Source organism: Mirounga angustirostris, unplaced genomic scaffold, assembly GCF_029215605.1.
Source record: "Mirounga angustirostris isolate CCGP_5_RB_7025 unplaced genomic scaffold, mMirAng1.0.hap1 SCAF_13, whole genome shotgun sequence".
Classification (NCBI taxonomy): domain Eukaryota; kingdom Metazoa; phylum Chordata; class Mammalia; order Carnivora; family Phocidae; genus Mirounga; species Mirounga angustirostris.
Window position 1 is genome coordinate 84,056,250 of NW_026991721.1, and position 21,206 is coordinate 84,077,455.

The 21,206-nt window shown below is 43.9% G+C and overlaps 1 protein-coding gene across 6 annotated transcripts in view; it reads left to right on the forward strand.

Moving 5' to 3' along the window:
• Positions 1-405: 405 nt before the first annotated feature.
• Positions 406-21,206, forward strand: part of SNX19 (sorting nexin 19) — a 43,520-nt gene continuing 22,719 nt past the window's right edge. For 2 of the 6 annotated variants that reach the window (XM_045894686.2, XM_064577218.1), the window contains exons 1-8: positions 406-2,625; positions 4,835-4,973; positions 5,983-6,083; positions 6,200-6,319; positions 8,214-8,344; positions 9,605-9,701; positions 10,197-10,377; positions 12,828-12,957. In XM_045894686.2, coding sequence (XP_045750642.1) covers positions 919-2,625; positions 4,835-4,973; positions 5,983-6,083; positions 6,200-6,319; positions 8,214-8,344; positions 9,605-9,701; positions 10,197-10,377; positions 12,828-12,957 — 2,606 coding nt within the window. In that variant the 5' untranslated portion in view covers positions 406-918. The other 4 variants (XM_064577215.1, XM_045894687.2, XM_054512192.2 and 1 more) reach the window with 4 other exon arrangements.

Genomic DNA, 21,206 nt, shown 5'->3' on the forward strand with positions numbered 1-21,206 from the left:
AAGGTACGTGAGCTATGTATTGGGGATTGCACGGGGGCGCCGGAGGAAGCGGGGTAAATTGTTAAAATGTATCGGGCCAATGAAAAAAATGCCCACATGGGATTCAAACAAACTGGATTACAGAGGGTTTGCCTGAGCAGTAAGAAATGTTGGACGACTCCATTTAATAATTAAAGCTAGAAGTCTCAGTCCTCGAGCGTTACTGCCGGCACGGCCGCTCTCTGCTCCACACCCCTGTGGGAACTTCGCCCCACCGTTGAGCACGGGTTCTGCAAGCCGAGTTTGGGAGACCACTTCCCGCTGGTGCTGTCACGGCTGTTCCTCGCCACCAGGGGGAGCAGCGCGCAGCGCAGCGCCGCGCCTCAGGCCGCGCGGCCGCTCTCCCAACATGCCCCGTTCCGCCGCCGTCGACCCGGAAGTCGTCCCCGGCGGCCGCCGGCCGGCAGCCGTGACAAAAGCCGGGCTGCTGGTGGCAGTCGCCCGGGGACCCCGGCCCGGCGGAGGGTTCCTCCGAGGGCGGCGGCCAAGACACCGTTGTGTCCCCCGCACATCGGGACTCGGTCTGGGCGCGCCCCCCAGCGGTGTAGGACCCGGTGTTCGGCGTCTGTAAGTGTTGGGTGCGGGGCGCCGTAGGCCCTGCCCCGCCCTCCCCAGGCAGCGCGGCGGCTCTGCGACCTCTGCTTTATAAAGGCTGCGGAATCTCCGCTGGTCGGGCTGGCGCGAGGGGGAGAAGCAGTACCGCCGCTGTGGCTTTGCAGTGCCTGTAGGACGCCGAGGGCCCAGAGCCCCGGCCGGGGCCCTGAATAGGGCACGCCACGTAGCCTTGTCTCCGTACGCAGTTAACGTCCCATTCCCGAGCTCAAGTGAAGTAGAAGGAGGGTGATCGATCGTCTGAGTAGCCATCTGCCCCTTTTAGCCATGAACGCAGAGACAGTGTCCTCGTTACAAGAGGCTCCAGCTGAGTCCAGCTGGAACCTCAGTAACCTGCTGAGTAGCCGGAAGCTGATGGCTGTGGGGATCGTGCTCGGCTGGCTCCTGGTCATCCACTTTCTGGTCAACGTGTGGCTCCTGTGCCTTCTGTCTGCATTGCTGGCGGTGCTGGGAGGATGGCTGGGCTCAAACGCCGTTGTGGGGGCTTCAGGTCGACTGCACCTGGAACGCTTCATCCCAGTGGCCGCCTGCCCTCCAAACCCTGAGGCAGAGAGGCACCTGGAACTGGAGATCGACCGTACCATCCAGATGATTCTTCGGGACTTTGTGTCGTCCTGGTATCGCTCAGTGAGCCAGGAGCCAGCCTTTGAGGAAGAAATGGAGGCCGCCATGAAAGGGTTGGTCCAGGAGCTCCGGAGGAGGATGCGCATGGTGGACAGTCATGCCCTTGCCCAGAGGGTTCTGACTCTCTGCGGTTGTCACCTGCAGAGCTATATTCAGGCGAAGGAAGCCCTGGCTGGGAGGCAGAGTGGTACAGTTGAGCCCTCCCAGCTCTGGGAGGCTTACAGCCGAGCTACTGCCCCGCATCCTGCTGTGCAGAGCGCCAGCACTGAGGTCACTTATACACGTGGCATTGTAAATTTGTTGCTTCAAGGACTAGTGCCAAAGCCCCACCTGGAGACCCGGACCGGTCGCCATGTAGTGGTGGAACTCATTACCTGCAATGTAATCTTACCACTGATTAGCAAGCTGTCAGATCCTGACTGGATCCACCTCGCACTTGTGGGCGTCTTTTCCAAGGCCAGAGATAATCCAACAGCAGTGGTTAAACCAACTTCCCCAGCCAGTGCCCTGGAAAAGCCCTCCGTGCCCACATCTCTGCCACTGATTGTTGAGGTACAGAGCCTGCCAGAAGTGAGAGCCCCTTCTCCAGCAGCAGCAGCGCCGGTGCTCCTGAACTGTAATGAGCCAGACCGGCCTTCCCATCACTCCCCAGAAGTTGAAGAAGGCCATGAAGCACTAGAGGGAGAACTGGGTGGAGTGCCAGAAGAAAGAAAAGTAGGAAACAACTCATCTCATTTCCTACAGCCAGATATTCGAGGCCCTTTGTTCTTATGTGAAGACACAGAGCTGGAGTCTCCATTGTCTGAACTGAGCAAGGAAACCATCATGCTCATGACCCCAGGCAACTTCCTCTCTGACAGGATCCAGGATGCCCTGTGTACCCTGGAGGGTCCCCAGTCTCTGGAGTCTAAGGATGTTGAGGGATCCGAAGGAATTGAAGGAGCAGAGGCCGAGCTGGGTCCAGGAACAGAAACAGAGACAGGGCTGCTGGTCTCCTTGCTGACTTCCTGCCCAGAGATCCACATTGACACAGCAGACAAGGAAGTAGAGCAAGGAGATGTCACCTCTCTTAGAGCTTTGCTGACAGATCCAGAAAGGACCTGCCCCCCACGACCCTCATGCTTAGAGAAGGCTCTCACCAATGGTGTGAGCTCCGTAGATCCTAATCTGCCACAGGTTCTGCTTTCCTCCTCTCCACCTGGTCCTCTCAGCTCAGCCACCTTCAGCTTTGAGCCCCTGACCAGTCCAGATGGCCCAGTTGTCATCCAGAACCTTCGTATCACTGGTACCATTACTGCTCGAGAGCACAGTGGCACTGGATTCCACCCATACACACTCTACACGGTGAAGGTAATAGGATTAGAATTATGGTCACCCACTCTGGGCTGGGAATGGGTTTGGAAAACAGCGTCAATGAAGCTAGTATTCTCAGGGAGAGAGGCTACTCTTCATTTACTGTGTTTAATTTGACAAGAATCCATATGTAAATGGTCTGAAGATCATTTGTAAAGCAGAGTTGGCTTCTGTTTAGTATCTATGCAAACAATCCTAGAATCTCAGGGTTCTTAGGATACTGAGGGTCATATTTTTCAGTGCTTCCCAATGTAGAGTCTTGTCCAGAAATTCTCTTACCAAACTTCCCTGTTAATTTCTTTCTTTCCTTTCTTAATTACTAGTGTCTTTTGTACTTTGTTTAGGAAGGAAGTTTATTTACATGTGTATGTAAATATGCATATTTACATATAAATAAATAAATATATATATGTATAATATCTCAGAAGGTACCAGGTTTCTAATTCCTAGAGTTGTTTAAGCGCAGAAGTAGGAACTACTTGGCAGAGATGATATGAAGGTATCATATGTATCATCATGTATCAGGTGGTGAGTTCAGTTACAGCAGCGGCTCCCTAAAACTGGCTTTAGGATAGACTGCCTCCCAATCACCTGAAGAGGGATTTTTGTAAATTCTCATTCAGATCTATCAGAGCCTATCAATCTATTTAAAGAGCAGCCCAATTGATTTTTGAGGTGCAGCCAGGTTTGGGAATGTCTGAGTATCGATTAGTGTCGCTCAGGGAGCAGAATATTCCACAGAAACTCCCAGGTGCCCCAAGTTTGAGAGCCCCACCCTGAATTCTATCTGTGTCTCTTACCTAGGCCTTTCCTTCTCAGTGCTGGTCTGAGGGACTACTACTTTGCGCATGTCAGTTCATAATGAATACTTCTCTCTGGCTCTAGAAAATTTTAAGACAGCCTTAAGCCCCACCAACAAAGAGATCATTTTTTCCGTCACGTGCCCCACAGTATAATACCTCCTCCAGACAATAATGGTAACCTACCCCTAATGAGAACAAGTACATACATAGTTCTTGCACATCATTTCATTACATCTTAACTACTCTGTCAAAAAGTCTACCCTGTACTGAGTTGCAGCTTTCATGCTGTTCAGGGTGTTTGCTCTGGGGGAACATTCAGTACAAGTTGTCTTTTCCCACATACTGGCCCTCTACGCATATGAAGACAGCAAACTTTGACCCCTTACAACATCTCCAGTCTTCGTGTGACTTCCAATCATACAGATGATATGTGCTTAGAAAAAAAAATTTCAGTTTAGCTCCAAAAATAATAATCTGTCCAAAGCAAAATAAAAACACATGTTCCTTTAATGCGTTCCAGGCAAACAAATTATTTTATTCATCAGCTGTTTTGGATTATTTGTTCTTCCCCCCCCCAACTAACATAAATAATCACTGGTCAAGTATAATGGCAAATGGTTATCCTCTTATAACATCCAACCCATAATTTAGGAGTGAAAGAGGTGCTCTTGTGCCTTCTGTTTTATACTCTTTGAGATGTGAAAAATAGTAATAGAGCCATTTTAAGATTCATTTCAGAGCGAGAGAGAGGGAGACAAGCAGGTGGGGCAGAGGGAGAGAGAATCGCAAGCAGACTCCACTCCAAATGTGGAGCCTGACACAGGGCTCGATCCCATGACCATGAGGTCACAACCTGAGCCAAAGCCAACAGACACTTAACCGACTGTGCCACCCAGGAGCCCTATAGCCATTTTTATAAGTAAAGAAAGTGTTTGCAGGAGGGAGTTTTGAGGTGGAAGGAGGGAATGAACAGCAAAACTCATTGCTCTTTCTGGGCCACATATGTTGGGAAACATCTCATTCCTTAATTCAGCAGCCCTGGAAATTTGAGTTATTCATTACAACTCAGAGCAGCAATCACATCTACTAGCTTCAGAAATAGGGGCACCTGGGTGGCTCAGTCAGTTAAGCGTCTGCCTTTGGCTCAGGTCATGATCCCAGGGTCCTGGGATTGAGCCCCACATCGGGCTCCCTACTCAGCGGGAGCCTGCCTCTCTCTCTCCCTCTGCCTGCCACTCTGCCTACTCGTGCACTCTCTCTCTCTCTCTCTCTCTGTTAAATAAGTTTAAAAAGAGAAAAGAAAGAAAAGAAACAATAGGAACGTCTCCCTCCCTTTACCTCTACTCTGCTCTTACTGTGTGGCCATTGAACTGATGCCCTAAACAAATGTGTTCATTCAACAGTATGAGACAGCCCTGGATGGTGAGAACAGCAGTGGCCTGCAGCAGGTGGCCTACCACACTGTGAATCGCCGCTACCGCGAGTTCCTCAATCTGCAGACGCGTCTGGAAGAGAAATCAGATCTCCGAAAGTTCATAAAAAGTCAGGAGTTTCCCCAGCCCGCTTTACACATCTAGCTCCCTGATATGAGAGGCTGGAGGCCTACTATTTGTGGGGAAGGATGGGGGAGGAGAACACAGCATCAAGGGGCCCGTGTTCCCCCAGTTTGCTTTCAGATGTTTTGGGTTTTAGTACTGGCTAGCACTGATCGCATTCTTTCTGAGGCACTTCTTTGCCACTTAATGCTTTGTTCTGGGCCCATCTAGTTTAAGCTTAAGAAACTTTCACATTTCCACCTGTGTCTGTGAGGTAGCATGAGGCGTTAAATCAACTTTTCCACATACACAGAGATGAATTGCTCTAAAAACAGTTTCCAGAAATGCTTGCCATCCTTCCTTTAACAACCAGGCTTTTTGGTTGTTTGCTATTTGATACCCATAAGGCACAGGAACAGTAAGAAAATGTAATAAAATTTACTCTAAAAATAAGCTAGTAAGCAGCTACTTTGTTTAAAAAAAAAAACAACTGATGATCACCCAAATAAACTTTTTAATAAGTTTAGGCATAAGTTGTGGATTTCAGTTATGCATTTTCTTTCTTAATAACAATAGTTACTACTTAACCAAGCTTGAAAACGTATGCCAGGTTGTCTTTTACGCACTTTACACATATTAGCTCATTTAATTCTCCTAAGAGCTTATGAGATAGAGAACTATCATTATCCCCACTTTACAGAGAAAAAAGTCAAAGAAGAATTAGGCATTCTTATAGTAGGGATTGGAGCAAAAATTTAAACTCAGGCACCTAGACTTCAGAGCCCTCATTTGTAACTACCGTAGCATATGGCCTCCTACACCTTAGCGTGAACACTGATAACGAGAGTAGATTGTATGTACTATATCCTTGGGGTATATTTGGAACTCCTGAAATAAAAAAATCTCAGGAATATATTCAACAGTTCTGTTTTCTTTACGTATATGATGTATTTTATATGGAATATCTCTCAGTGAATGTAAAGTGAATGAGTTTGTGTTTTTGTTTTTTTTTTAAGATGTGAAGGGTCCTAAAAAGCTCTTTCCGGACCTTCCATTTGGAAACATGGATAGTGACAGAGTAGAAGCCCGAAAGAGCCTCCTAGAATCCTTTCTAAAGGTCAGCATCCTTCTGTTTCGACTGTGCTCTCATTCTAATTATCAGATACCCAAGCCAAGTTGGAGAGACTTGGGGACCAGAATTTCTCTTTGAAATCCTTCTTGTGTCTTTTGCAGCAACTCTGTGCCATTCCAGAGATCGCTAACAGTGAGGAGATGCAGGAGTTCCTTGCTCTGAACACAGATGCTCGTATTGCCTTTGTCAAGAAACCATTCATGGTGTCCAGAATAGACAAGGTACCAGCAGGGCCACTGTGTGCGCTCAGCTTTAGTTTCTCACCAGAGTGTAGGCAGTGATTGAAAAATAAAGGAAGTAGCGGGTACAGAGAGAAAGCAGAGAGGAGTCCATAGAACGTGGACTAGAATTTTTAAGACCTGTTGCAAATATTGGTTGGACCATCACCTTGCTGAATTACAGTGAGCAAGTCTGACACTATATGTGTACACTTACCTCCTGGGGGATATTATGACATTGTTATTCTAGCGGAGGAAGGTGAAGATAGATCTGTACCTCCATAGATCGGTGGGGGCAGGAAAGTTTCTCCTGGGGATAAAGATCATTCCTGGCGTTGGTCACTCAGGAAGAAGAGCCCCAAGACAGGACACTAAGCTTGATTTAGACTGGTATAGTCTAAATCTCTGCTGGAGAACAGAGCATGGAAAGAACTACACTTTTTTTGAGAGGGTGTCTCAGAACCTTTGGAGACGGTAGGAGAAGGACATTTGTGCAACACGTATCCTGTAAGCAGTGATTACCAGCTGATTTTAGAGTCTCCAGGGCACAAGTCTGCAGTTTATGTTTATCCAAAGATGGCATATGTTTTAAAAGGTTAGAAAACACTGACTCATTGGCAGAAGGCGGGCCTCTCTCTAGACTTCAGAGGATAAAATGAAAAAGTGGAATTTCATGTGGTAGGAATTAGGAGACATGCACTGCTGTGAGGAAAAAGCTGCAAACTGGAAAGGGATGAATGAAGTAGAATCCCCAGAATTCCATGCAGATGTGTCCATCCACACAGATGTGTTCACTCACTGACTCACCAGCCACTTAACTGCTTGCCTGGTCAAGTACGAGCTTGACCATGAACAGGACTAGCTGCTGGTGATACAGCAATGAACAGAGCAGACAAGGACCCTCCCCACAGACTACAATTTGGTGAGCCTTGAGAGCAAGTTATGTTTTCTAAGCTGCGTTATCTATTCATGCGGTCCTCTGTGTTCTTTCCCTGGTTTGTTATCCCCTATGCTTTACTGTCATCTTGCTCTGACACTTCAGCCTTGTCTCAGCTGTGCTGGCTCTACTCCTTGTAGAGAGTGAACACAGACGTGAATTAAGGAAGGCATGATGCTGCTCTGAGCCGGCAGTGTTAATTAGCAAGGAGCACCAAAAGAGAAGTAAAGATTTCTTCTCATTTCTTTGGTATTTTAGGGTTTCATTTGTACATTTTATATGTACATTTTATATCTATATGCCATTTTTCCATTCTGAGAAATACAACTCTTACTCTTCAGTGAGGATTGTTTTATTTGGTCTTTATGAGTAGTTTATATCAAATTCAGATTCCTAAATTTTGACATGAGTGATTTTTGTTACTCTTTCTGTAAAGAAGAGAAATTGTTTGGATTAACTGGAAAAACCAGTTCTTTACTCTGTGAATTTACTCTGAACATGTTAATATTATATATACTTCTAGAAGGTATTTCTCATTTGATAATCTTTACTCTTTCTCTTTTCCATATATTCCTACCTATATCACTTCCATTTATTCAGATCTTGGTGAAAGTATTATTGATTTGGAAATTAAAAATCATTCTTTCATATACAAGGAAAGAAATTGAAAAATGAAAAGTATTTCACCAGCCTGCAGAACTCCCAGCTTTTTATTTATCTCACTGTTTTGGTTTCTTTTCCCATGACATTGTTTGTCTTAACTCTGTGAGGAAGCAGATTTTTATGGCCATCGAGAAAGGGGGGGATAGTTGCCAGTAAATGTGCCTGGTATCTGACTGTGCTGATGAAAAGTCTCCACTAGCTACCCTAGCTATCTGCTCATCTTCATTGCATAAAGCACCATGAGACAACTGCTCATTTGGTGGTTTCTGTCTGACCCTGCACCTCTGACCCCTGCAGATGGTGGTAAGTGCTATCGTGGACACCTTGAAGACAGCATTTCCTCGCTCCGAACCCCAAAGCCCCACAGAAGAGCTGAGTGAGGCCGAGACAGAAAGCAAGCCCCAGACAGAAGGCAAGAAGCCTAGCAAGTGAGAAGCCCTTCAGTCACCCGGGGACCCTTTCCAGTTCTCAGGGTGATTGCCAGTCCTAAGCCAAAGCCTATCCCCACTCTCCAGCCCTAAGAGAGAGGAGATGGGTCATACATACCAGTTTTTATACAAAGCCAGACCTACACTCCTCAATCCTCAACCCAAAGGAGCCTGAGATCCAGCATAGGCATCCCTGCTGAATGTCTTGCCATGGGAACCCAGAACTTAAACTGACCAGGGAATTTTGACTAGAAGGAAAACTATAGAATATGGATATTCTCCTTTTCTATTTTCCTGGAAAATTGAGGTGTTTCTTTCCTATTAAGAATTAAGGCTTATAACTGATCTCTGTTTGTCATCATTTCTGGAAATCTTAGCTCAGAAGATGCACGTACTAGCAATAAACAGGAAAGGGCCAGAATAAACATGCGTAGGGCCTATTTTAGCCTATTCTGTCCTGCACTAGAGTCCCACATACACCCTTTCAAAGCGAACATTTGGAAAGGAAGGACACCACACTTAACCCTTACTGTAAACTTCATATCTGTATCTGGACCGTTATGAAGAGAAAGAGTGAGTGAGTGAAAGAGAGAGAGAGAGAGAGAGTGTGTGTGTGTGTGTGTGTGTTGGGGGGGTGGAGAGTTTGTATGTTTGTGTCTGTATGTCTGACTGACTGTCTTTGTCTCTGTGTTCATGTCTCATGGACCAGCAATAAAACAATTTTTAGCCTTTTTTTACTGAGCCCATATTTTGAAGAGTGACCGTGATATCTGTGCTTTTAAGAGCCTTGAACATGAGGTTAGCACTTGTGGTCCCTTCCCTACTTTTATTTGGAACACTAGGAGAATAAGTGGATGTATGAAAAGGGTACTAACAACAACAAAAACCTTGGTTTATGCCACTTGTCAATTTAATCTCCAACATATTTTTAATGAGTATGTAGTATATGCTCACCATTCTTTTAACTTATGGGAATACAACCATGATAGACTGGTCCCTGTTTTACATTAACAAAAGCCCTTTCCCAAATGCATCGTGGACACAGCTTAGTGCAATGGTTGTACTATTTATAAAGAATTGCCAGAATGTATATCGTTTTGGGAATTTCAGGGCCAGGTCTTTCCTGGCAACTCTGACCACAGTAAACTCCCAAGAATAAGTATGGGTGTTCTTGTTTTAAAGCATTAATACTTGTCAGCCCTTGTTTGGAGATCAAAACCATGAATCATGTTCTGTTTCTGCTCTTTGTATCAATACCAGGTCCAGATTGAGGTTCTCCTCCAGTAAGATTGCTCCAGCACTGACTATAACTGAGGCACCTGAGAAGATTCTCTATTGTCTCCAGGAAGGCAATGTGGTAAGAATTTCCTAGGTAACTCCTGGAATTAATAGCTGGGATGTTGATACTGCAGTTACGGACAATTGAGACATTCTCCAAAGTCAGGAGAGATGTAGGTGCCTTGCTAAAGGACTTAACCAGCATCTGGATCTCTAATTTTTATTCTAAAAGTATTTTCTCTTAGTGGTTTCTAATTCCTACCCACTCTGGGCCAGTAGGTTGGCTTCTCAAGGGTCATGGCCTTGGAATAAAGGATGGCAGAATGAGAAGGACAGCCAGTTCTTGGGAGAGAACAGATGACCCAAATGTATTTGCAGTGAGTGAGAATAAAAAAGGCACTGTTTTACTTGCAACTTAGGTAGAAAGTGAAAATTTTCTGAAGGTGGTCACAGAGTACGTTGCGTTCTGTACTCATGATACTGATGCAGGGAAGGAACAGGGAAAAGCTGAAGGGCCACGGTTACTCTCCTGTTTTCTTCATTCTTTATGTGATGTGCCGCTGGCTCTTTCTAGGAGTCAGAAATCCTATCCATGTCTGGGATGGAATCCTTTATTGAAAAACAGACAAAGTTATTAGAAATGCAGCCAGCAGAAGCCCCAGAAAAAGATCCTGAACAAATCCCCAAAGATTGTACGGATGGTTACTTGTCAGATGCAGCTGTGCCGGCCCGAGACCTCAGCAACGGTGATCCAGGTACGTGACAAGATCTCCGCTCCCACAGAGAAGGGAGGTAGGATGTGATCATTGGGAGTTGTTGATGTAATTTCTCTTGTGTTCAGCTAAGCAAGCCATGTGTTAAACACCAGTGTTTGAGGTGCTGTGTCGAGTCCTGGGATACAAAGAAGAATTTGACACGGTCCCCAGAGCTGAGTCAAACAGAGGAGCAGGGCACAAAAATGGGAAGTTCTGGTCCAGCAAAATAAGATCCATGCTTATCATATCATTATCTTATTTATGTTATTTTTGCCATGCTTTGGCATTTTTGGACTACTCTCTTTACAAACTTTCTTTCGTGTCTGTGGTACCCCTTTCCTGGTTTTCTCTCCACCTCTCCTGTGGTCCCTTGTCAGTCCCTTTTGTTGGTTCCCTTACTAGCCTTCCAGAACTTTATTTTTGGCGCTCTGTTCTTACCCTGCATACTACCCTGAGTGATCTCATTTGTACTCTTGATTTTAAATCTAACATGTGCTGACGATGCTTAAATATTGGATGTCGTATTTCCAGTTGCTTACCGGAAATCTCCACTTAGATATACCATAGGGCAACTGAAGTACAACATGGAATTCTTCCTTTTCCCTGGATCTTTTCCTTCTGTTTTATTTACTGCCATAGCAAATGACGCCACCTAGTTCCCCAACATAGAGCAGGAAGGGAGAAGAGGTGAGGACAGGGAGGTTTGCTTCCCAGAAGAAGTGCAGATGTTTTTTTTACAGAGGAAAAAGTGGGAGCCTTGGATATTAGTATGCTTGCTGAGCTAGAACGTATAAAAAGGTTTTTCAGTTCCACCAAGACAGAGGCTCCCACTGAAAAGAAAAGATCACAAAACCCGGGGTTCAGAAGGGGAAGAAAAAAAAAAAAAAAGGCTGATTTCAGCATTGTTTCTCAGGTGCCCTTGAACGACGTCACCTGACCTCTACTGTATGGACCTCAGCTTAACTGTGTGAAAAATGAAGTTCACAACCCCACCTCTTCCCACATATCTCACTGGTTAAGTAAATGAAGTGTTAGGACCGCAAAAGCGTCAGAGAACTATAGGAAGTTACAAATAAGAGGAAATGGGTAAAACAGTATAATTCTAGCCAAAGTCAAGCCTGTAAATTTTGAACATCATATCTCTAAGGGTATAGTTTATGCCTGAGCTTTTCTTCTAGCCCTGAGAAACTCATAATGCTCACATGACAGGAAATTTACCATTTTCTTCAGAGGACTCAGTGCCTCATTTTGCTTTATTTTTTACTGCTATGACTAGCTGTCACCACATGGTGGCAGCTCTAGGTAAACGCTAAACCTGAGAAAATCATAAAATCCACAAGGGTGGCTGATGCTCAGGATGGTGCTGTTTCCTAAGGAATTGAATATCCTGTCTTTGAGCAAATGATTGGAAAGAAAACATATCAGTTCCCATGCCCCCTTGAAAAGCAGCGCAGAAAAGATATATATATTAGATGGGATTAAGAAAAAAGTAGGATTCGGTTCTGGAAGATTCATCCAAATCTGAAGTTACTAAATGTCCTAAAGAATTCTTCAGGGAGGAGAGCTTGGGCAAGCTGGCCGAGACAATACGCATTTGTCCTAGACTAACAAAATTACTGTTGATGATTAATTATGATATTAATCACAGTAGTAGCACCAGATTGCTGAGATTCATTCTGAAACATTATGTATTCCTGGGGACATCTCCTGGGAAGCAAATCACAGATGACAAGGGACCCCCTGAACGGGGTTAAAAGAACAGATGCTTCCATCCATAAAGTACATCTGTTCAGGAGACTTCAGCTTAGCATGCATGTGAAGTCACTTGTGGTCTTTCCAGTCTTTGAAAGAGGAAAGAAATCAGTCATTGTTATGGCATATTTTACCAAAGGTAGAGTGCTCTTCCTCCAACCACATGTTCTCTCAAAACCAGACTGAAGCCTTCTGGATCCCAACCCAACAGCTCTGTGTAATGGAGATGCTTTCAAAGCAACTTGTTTACGGGAGAATGAATCCCAAAACTTTCCCCAAATCTGCTGCCCACAACATTTCCATGATGTTTTGTGGAGGCCAGTGGAATATAAAGATGGAAGAGACTGGGCCTTGCCAGTTCCAGTTAGTCACTAGTTGGGAGCAGTTACTTGGAACAGAATGTATTTAGTTTCCCGGGGAAAATACAAAAACAGAAGCTAGATAGGTAAAATAATTATATGCAAAATCATTTAGAAGGATAAGTATTACTGAGTGACTAAGGAATATAAACAAAGAATTATAAAGAAATACAGAGCCTATCACTGAACTTTTTAGATATAAACATCTCTTGATTTAAGTACAGAAGAATTACAGAAATACAAGATGACTGATATAAAGGTGAAGATCCAGTGCATTGAAATATGTTCCTCCAGAATGGGTCTCTTCTGAGTTACTTTTGATGCCTTTTCATACCCCAGGAGCAGAGACAGAGCTCGCTGACACAGCCCTAGATCTGCTCCTCTTGCTGCTGATGGAGCAGTGGAGATGGCTATGTACAGAAAACATGCAGAAAGTTCTTCATCTTATGTTTGGGACCCTAGTTCAGAGGTAAGATGGCAGAGTTCTCCATTGTATTAGAGTCTCAAGTTGGACAGGGGTTAGATGTGATGCTGAATTCTGCACTGGAGAGGGAAAGTGTAGAATCCAGGAAACCTGCAGCCATAAGGAAAGACAGAGACCCTGTCATAGGTGCACAGGGATGAAGACTGCCTGAAGAGTACCAAAAGGCTTGTGTTAATCACCTCATCATCTAAAGTATAAATGGGTCTGCTTCTGTAAGACTTCTGGCATAATCCACTGAGTTATAGACACTGCCTCTGATCTTAAAACACTTCACCTCAACTCTTCCTGCTCGGGGATCAGTTCTCCACCCAGTTATACCCCCAACCCCTATACCTTTCACCTCGTTAAACTTGACATTTCTCTTCACTGACAGTATATATTTACTGTGATGATAAACAATGAGACAAGAAGAAAACAGATCAGTGCTCTGAAAATAAAGATTGTTTTCTCCAAAAGGTGTGTAAATATTCACAATTAAAGAAGTACTTACACAGGATGGTAAGGAATAAAAGTATACTTAGATATAAAATGTGGACTGTGATCCCAACACCACTTGCATCTCCTGAAAGGTCTGCACATGGATGGAGTTTTTAGGTGCTAACTTCCTAACCATGAAACTGACACAAACTTTGCTAAACTCAGGATGGCCAGAGACACGGTTTCAGAACCAGACAGATATAAACAGTGCTTGCTTGTGTTTTGACCATTCTTGTTTTGATTTCTCTCTTTTGAGACATCCTGGCAGGTCCTAAAGTAACAAGAAGCCCAATTCTGACCTCTTCTGTTAGCATATGGTTCATGATAATAGGTCATACCAAGAAGAAAAACTGTTTTTAAAAACAGAATTATGTGTCAGTTCTACAAGTAGAAAATCCATTAACAAGGAGCAAGTAAATCTTCCCTCCTACTCTCAGAGTTACTTAAGATCAGGGAAGCTTAAGGAGCTTTAATAATAAAAAGACCTAGTGAAAGAAGAGGATGCACTTTCATATTTGCTGAGCGCTCATCATATGCCAGCACCTGACCTCTGTGTACATACATTTTCTTGTAGCAGCCAAGTGAGGTAGGTAGCCCATTTTATAGAATAAAATAGAGGTTGGTAAGGTCAGCTAGCATACCCAAGGTCATAGTTAATGACACCTGCGCTTTGAAGCTAGATGTGTGTAACTCCAAAGCCAATGTGCTTTTTCCTACATGTTGTAGCTGACAACTGGTCTCCAAGCGAAACCCACATATAAAATGCTGACTAGTCTCTATGCCATTTGACTTTCCCCTTTGTCCCTCCTCCATACTCAACTCTGCCACTAGAGTGCTTTTTCCGAAAAGCAAATATGAACATATAGTCCACACTTAATATCCTTCAGTGGTGCCCTCTTGCCTACAAAAGTGATTTTTCCACTGTTTCCCAGAGTTCTAGGGTTCCACAGAGGTGCTTTAGAAGCTAAGGCGAAAACTGAGTGGACAGTGATCTAATCAAAGAAATTTCATTTTGGTCAGTGTAATAGGCTAGGGATCTGGGTAATTTTTTGTTTGAAAAAGGGCTCCACTGTGCTTAAAATATATATTTATTATATTAAAATTTCAGCTCCTTTCTTATGTGACATGGTTTGGTCCCAGCCTTATTTCTAATTCTCCCCCATGCAAACCATTCATCGTGACCTGAACACTCAGTGGTCTCTCTTCCTTCAGGCCTTTGTTCATCCTCTTACCTCTACCAGAATGGTCTTTCTCTGTTCATTCTTCTCCTACTCATTCTATCTCATGTCTCTCTCGTTCTGTCTCCTTCCCTATGTCCAAAACTCTCCCTCTTGTCTGCTTGGCCTACTGCTAAATATTTTTCAAAAATTAAGCATTAAATGTCATTTATTCTGAAACTTTTTTGTGGTATCCTCTCCCACCTTCCCCCAGAACTAAGGAGCCCTCTTTTCTACTTTCAAAGTTGTGATGATTATACTTATCACAGTGTATTAGAGAAATGATATTCTTTCCCTAAACCAGTAGTCCTCACATGGGGGGCAATTTTCTCCCAGGGGTATTTGGCAATATCTGGAGATATTTTTGGTTGTCACAACTGCGAAGGGAGGCGGGAAGTTATTTCATCTAGTGCGTAGAGGCCAGGGATGCTGCTGAACATCCTACACTACACAGGACAGCATTCTCCCCACCCCCCCAAACAACAATGAATCATCCTACCCAAAATATCAACAGTGCAGAGGTTGAGAAACTTTGCCCTAGACTACCAGTTCTTTAAGGAGTAGACCTGGCTATATATCCCCAGCAACTTACACAGGACCCAGGACATAGAAGATGCTCATTAAATGTTAGATAAAAGAACAAACATTTCCTTTCTCATTACCTTCAAACTTGAAGTAGAGTCTCTCTGTTTTTATTCAGTCATCTGTGAATGTTGCTCACTGAGCCTTCATTTCTTTCTTCCTCTATTAAGTTTCCCCTTGCTGATCTTCCAAGTGCTTTCCCAAAACTGGAAGATTCTAAAACTAGCTAGTATGTGATAATTGATTACCCCCTGTCCTTGAAGTCATTTACATGATGAATTGGTTTCAAAACACAAGAAATTATTCAGTAGGAACAGAAAAGTATAGGTGAGTCAGGAGAAATTTTTAAAAGATTAAGATTCAGGTAGGAAGAAGTTTACCTAAAGTTTGAACAACTCAGAATATTAAAGGGCTTGAGCAAGTTAACAGGTAAGGAAAGAGAAATATATTTGGGAATTATAGGCAGATCATTGAAGAAGTAGTATTTTACATAGTTAGGGTTCTATGGGAAATTAAATATAAGGGAATTTCTGATTGAGAATTCTAAGCCAGATTGCATTTACCTCAGTGGGCGATGATTATAAATTCTCTAGGGATAAGGAAGAGACAAAGATAAAGTGGAGCGGGTGGGATGTGCAGAAGTAAATATATTGTGCCCTCTGGTATGAGCATACTAGTAGACAGTTGTCCAGGCTGTTTGTAGCATTCATCCACTTTACCTTGAAATACTCTTACCTCTCTGTCCAGCTGGGAAATTGTTTTGGTCTGACTCCTTTATTCACCGGGCTGGTCAGTAGGAATGAAACAGACTCAGTCCCTACTTTTCACATTTTGTACAGTTTCATGGTGGTTAAAGCTGAGGGCCTTATCCATGATCATTAAGCTAATGCGTGGTGGAGCCAGAAATCAAACCCAGGTATTCCAAAGCCCAGGTTCTTATCTACATTATATACTACTTCTCTGCTATGATTAATCTCTCTGAGCTTTGGTTTCCTCATCTGGAAAATAAGAATAATAATAGTATCGATCTGTTTAGGTTCATAAAAAGTGTCCAAGTAGATATTAGGTCTTAATATTTGCACTTCAGAAAAAGGAAAGAAGGATAAAAAGTATTTTCTTTTTCTAATTGCTCCAGCTAGTGGCCCGAAATTTGCTCTACTTTTATGTCTTCAGGATGACTTGTGTCTTCAGGATGACCCACTCTATACCAGTCTCGTCCCGTAGCTACCACTGTCCCCACTATGCCTGTCTGTGAGTTACACAGAATAGAGCTCCTAAACAATAGAGACTTTGTAAGGCCTTTCAAGGTGACTTTGTGCCAGTGGGCTCATTTGTTAAAGCAACAACCAGAGTGTTCCCGTGTCTTACATCGGGAAGCAGACTACCTGCGTCTCTTTCCAGCATAGACAAGCATAGGTTAAGTACAGAGTTCAGTATTTTCCAGGATTACTAGTGCTCCTGGTTACATGGGTGGGGAGAGCTGCTGGAATCAAGTAGTGCCTTTCCTCATGAAAAGAACTTTGAATCAAGCTAAGTTTTATCCTTCATGTCCCCATCTGTTGACACTTCCACTAGAACCACGCTTCTGGTTAGCTGGGTACATAGCTGTCAGGTGAATGAAAACGAGCAAAACCCACGGGTAGCTCACACCATAAGCAAAATCAGGGAGAGGGCTTACAGCTAAATTTCCCTCGACTTTCCTTTTACTTTTTTTTTTTTTAAATGAGGTGGCATCTCTTTGTTAAAGGAGGGAAATTCTGGATGTATATAGTGAATTTGAATGAAGCCAGTATGAATCTTGTGCAAGAACAGAATATTGTGGCTCTTACTTTTGGAAAACTCTTTGTAACTGTGGTCTGTTATAAATTTTTCCAGGTGATGATATTTTGTACTTATTCAGTTGTCTAATATCCCTTCCTGTCAAAAAGGTCTTACTTATTTCTAACCAAATTTTATCCTTAAGTCGATTTTGTTTTGTGTTAGCTGCAATAGAAATAGGAACACAGCCGGCTGACACCCTTCTCACCCTGAGTCTCCACAGACTAGAACTAAGAGTCTTATCCTTCCCTGGTCAAGGCCTTTCATCTTTCCCTAGAAATCATTCCATCTTTTTAATGATATATAAACATGACCCTCTTCTCAAATATCTTGTGCTGGGTTCACAGTGCTCTTGAAGCTTTTTTACAATAGGAGTCAAGAAGAAACCATGGCTATCTGGAAAAAGAATCCCAATTCCCCTTCCAGAGGCATGAAGGATCTGTGGTCTGTGGTCTCGTACCAGCAAGTTCCCCTGTGTGTGGTAGACACGGAAAAGACAGGGCTTATTTCAGGACTCAAATTGTAGACATTGATCACATTGTCACCTTCAGGATATTTAGTATCCAGCAAACCTTTGTTGAGAGTTTACTTTGTGCAGACACTGTGCTGAACACACAAGCGTATTGTATCACTTAATCCCCTCAAAAGCCCTGTGAAAGAGGTATTATGATCCCCATTTCAAAGATGAGGAAGCTGAGGCCTCCAAAGAATTGTGGTTATTTAATCCAGATCACAGAGCTAGTAAGTATGCCACAGGCAGAATTCGAACCCATGTTCATGTGATTTTCAGCTATAATGACTTTATCTTTCATGGATTGCCCTGGGATTTGAAGGGATTAAAAACCAACAGATATCTTTGCCTCAGAGTAGTCTACATTCCTCAAGAGGAGATTATCAGTCACTTTGTAAACTCCACGGTTCTGTGTATGCACATTCACATGTAACACAAAGGGCCCTGCAGCATCCTAAGGTCAGCCCATGTTACTTCTCCCCTGGACAGCTTACATTTCTTTTTATTTTTAAAAAGAGGTTCATACAGTGTTACATTCTTGGGCTTTACTTGCTTTGGTAAGCAAAGAAGCTGAAATTTGATATCCCCCCAAAGCTACAGCACCTTCCCTGCCACTCCACCTACCATTGCTACTCTGAGAAGAGGTATGGTGTGGTCCCTGCCTGCTTCCTGCTTCGGTGTTGGCCTCTCTGAGACTGTCCCCATCACCGCTGCCCAGGGAGCACCATGTTTGCTGTGTCTCTGAAACCACAAGGATCGGAGCTGTATCCTTTTGCAGATTACGTGGGCTCTCCTTTGAGCTCTGCACTTTAAAGAGGATAGTCGGTATTGGGGCCACTGATAGTTACTGCCGCTTCTCTAGTATCATGAACACACTGCAGCTGGGGCTTCAGGGACTGTACAGCCATCTAGATTTGCATTCATCTCCTTAAAATGTCCTAATTTTCCAACCTCCTGCATTATCATCTCCAAAAAGATAAGTTCTCCCTTCAGCTTTGTTTACTCTCCTTGCTCCCTTAAAAGACCTATATATGCGTAACTGCCTTGGATGCCAGGAACTCTTGCCAAGTCATGAGTGTGCGCTCCCTCACTCTCAAGCTTGCGCTCTAGCCTGCAAAAAAAAAAGGAGAGTAAATTCAACCTCATGACCCCTCCTTCTGAGCCAAGGTTGGAAGAGTTCTGAGCTGAGCCAGGCTTCATAAATCTCCCTTGATTGTTGATGGCGTGGAGAGAGTGGGGGAAGGGAGCTGAAGAGAAGTTAGATGCCCAAAAAAGGCATTGTTAAGTCAAAGGGAAATCTTGGACGCATGCGCGCCTGACCTCGTGTGTCAGCTTCTGTGCTGGGAACATCCAATTATGTAAGAAGGAGCACTCCTTGTTTGGAACTAGAGACAAAGGGAGGGGCAGAGGAGTGAGGGTAGCAGGCTAAGCCAAGGAGTGAATCCAGCTTGTGCAGACTGCTCATGTCCGAAAACAGAAGAAACTTACCAGTATTCCTGCATGCATCAGAATCAGGGTTAGGAAATTGGACAAGTACTCAGACATGACTAGGTTGGAGGGAAAGAGGAGGGATGTACTGTGCTCCATTGATAGTAGAAGGTTTGGGGCAGGAACTTCCAGCCAAGGTAAGGGGTGAGATTATTATGGAGTCCTGATGGAGAGCAAAGGAATGAGAAGAAGCTGGACTGGTTCCCTGCCTGGATGCCCAGAGCAATGCCATGATAAAAATATGAAGCAGGCTAGCAGTAGAGTACACGAATGCCACGTCCTGTGGCTCTGCCCTCCCCATGGCCCCGAAGATGACATCAGACTCTGTGTCAAAAGGGCAGTAGACACATTCCTGGCATCTACATCAGGATTTCTTAAAGAGTGAGTGAGTGTGTGTATTTGTGTGCATATGTGGTGTGGGTTGGGGGGGCACGTGAGAATGGAATAGCGTAAAAAGAGGAAGGAAGAAAAGAAGTTCTGTAATCTGTGGGCAAAGGAGAATAGAAAAGTATGTGAAGTCAGGAATTCTATAGAGATGAAGGAGAAAAGAAAGAATGTGTCAGGTTTAAGGAGTCCAACAAGCAGTGGACCCAGGAGAAAATTAAATGGCAAGCTCTGGACTTTATGCCAGGTCATGGACTCATTTTCTTAGAAATGCAGTCCCTACAAACCATCTCCCAGGAAAGGTCAGGAGGAGTGTGGAGAGAGAGGAGGGGACCCCTGCAGAGGGCTGTGCTGCCAGGCACATGTGTTCGTCTTCCTGAAAGACCGTTACGAATGGCTGACTACGTCCTCTGCACTAATTCTCATAGGTCACCCCAGAATCTGAGGTGTTCCTTACGTCTTTCTCAATGGGCATGTCTAGGCAGCAGATAGATAAACGGCCTCTCTGACCTTGGTTAGATCTTAAGGGAAACTCCAGGCCTGCCACCAAAGGATACAAGCAAGTGCCCCAGGAAAGGAGCTGACATTTAATACTAACTATCCCAGCTAAGCAGCTTTGTGCTTCATGGACTGATGTGCAGTGCAGTTCTGTGAGATAGACCTATATTTACACATCTTAAAAGTGAAGAAAAGGATATTCACATTAAGCTTCCCAGAATCATAGAGCTAGGAAGTATGAGCCCCAAGATTTCTACTTCAGTCATCCTGGCCTCAAAGCCCATGCAATTTCCGCTACTCTGTACTGCCTCCCCACTCTGCTGGGTTTCTCACCAAGCTGTGCCCACTAGAACTGGCCTCACTTGCAAGTCCCTCTGCCTTATTTGTGTCTAGTCTCTCTTGCTTTCCATCTGACTGGACTCAAGGACACATGCACATTTAAGTAGTATATAAATTGATTTCCATCTACATATTTCTGATTTTATTCTTAAAACACTCCTGGATCAGAGATTGCATAGTCTCCTTTGGGTATCCCTCTTCTGCATCCTGTTCTCAGTGAGAAAAAGATTTTCAGAGTTAAGATTCAGAGTTTCTCAAGGAACATAGATTACAGCTTTTCTCCTTTGCTCCATAAATTTCTCTTTCTTGTAATTCAGTTCTGGCGCCTTGTGATTTCTTACACCTGATCTCTTTCTATGCAGTTTCTGTAGGAAAATAGCATACTTTTGCAAGAGCCCCAGATACAAACTAAATCTCAAAATTCTTTCAAACCAAGTCTCCAGATTTTCCTGTCAGATTATTTTCTGGCCCTTTATTGACTTGAGTCATTACTGACTCGAGTAGTTTTTAGAGGTCCTGAAAATAATTTTTTGCACTGATGGCTTTGCTCACGTTGTATTGTGCTTCCTTGGGAGAAGAGGGACGCTGCTTGTCTCATGCCTCTCCCACTAGACCTTGACAAAGGGAAGTTCTCAATTTCTGTAGATGGGGCCAAGAAGGGCCCCAGGAGTCTCTCCTATTATGAGCGGCCTCCCTGTCATATTTCTTGGGTGTCACTTACTCTACACCCACCTTCAAATGAAGATACCCTGTCTTTTCTATCCTATACTGACAGGTTCTACTTGAATACAGCTTTAAGGTTGTAAAAGATACATGGTACCTGATTGCCTGTGTCTGTGTGTTTTTGCACTTCTGCGTGTAGATTCTCATACACTCAGGCAGAATTGGTTATTGCATCAGTTAAGAATAAAACAATCTCG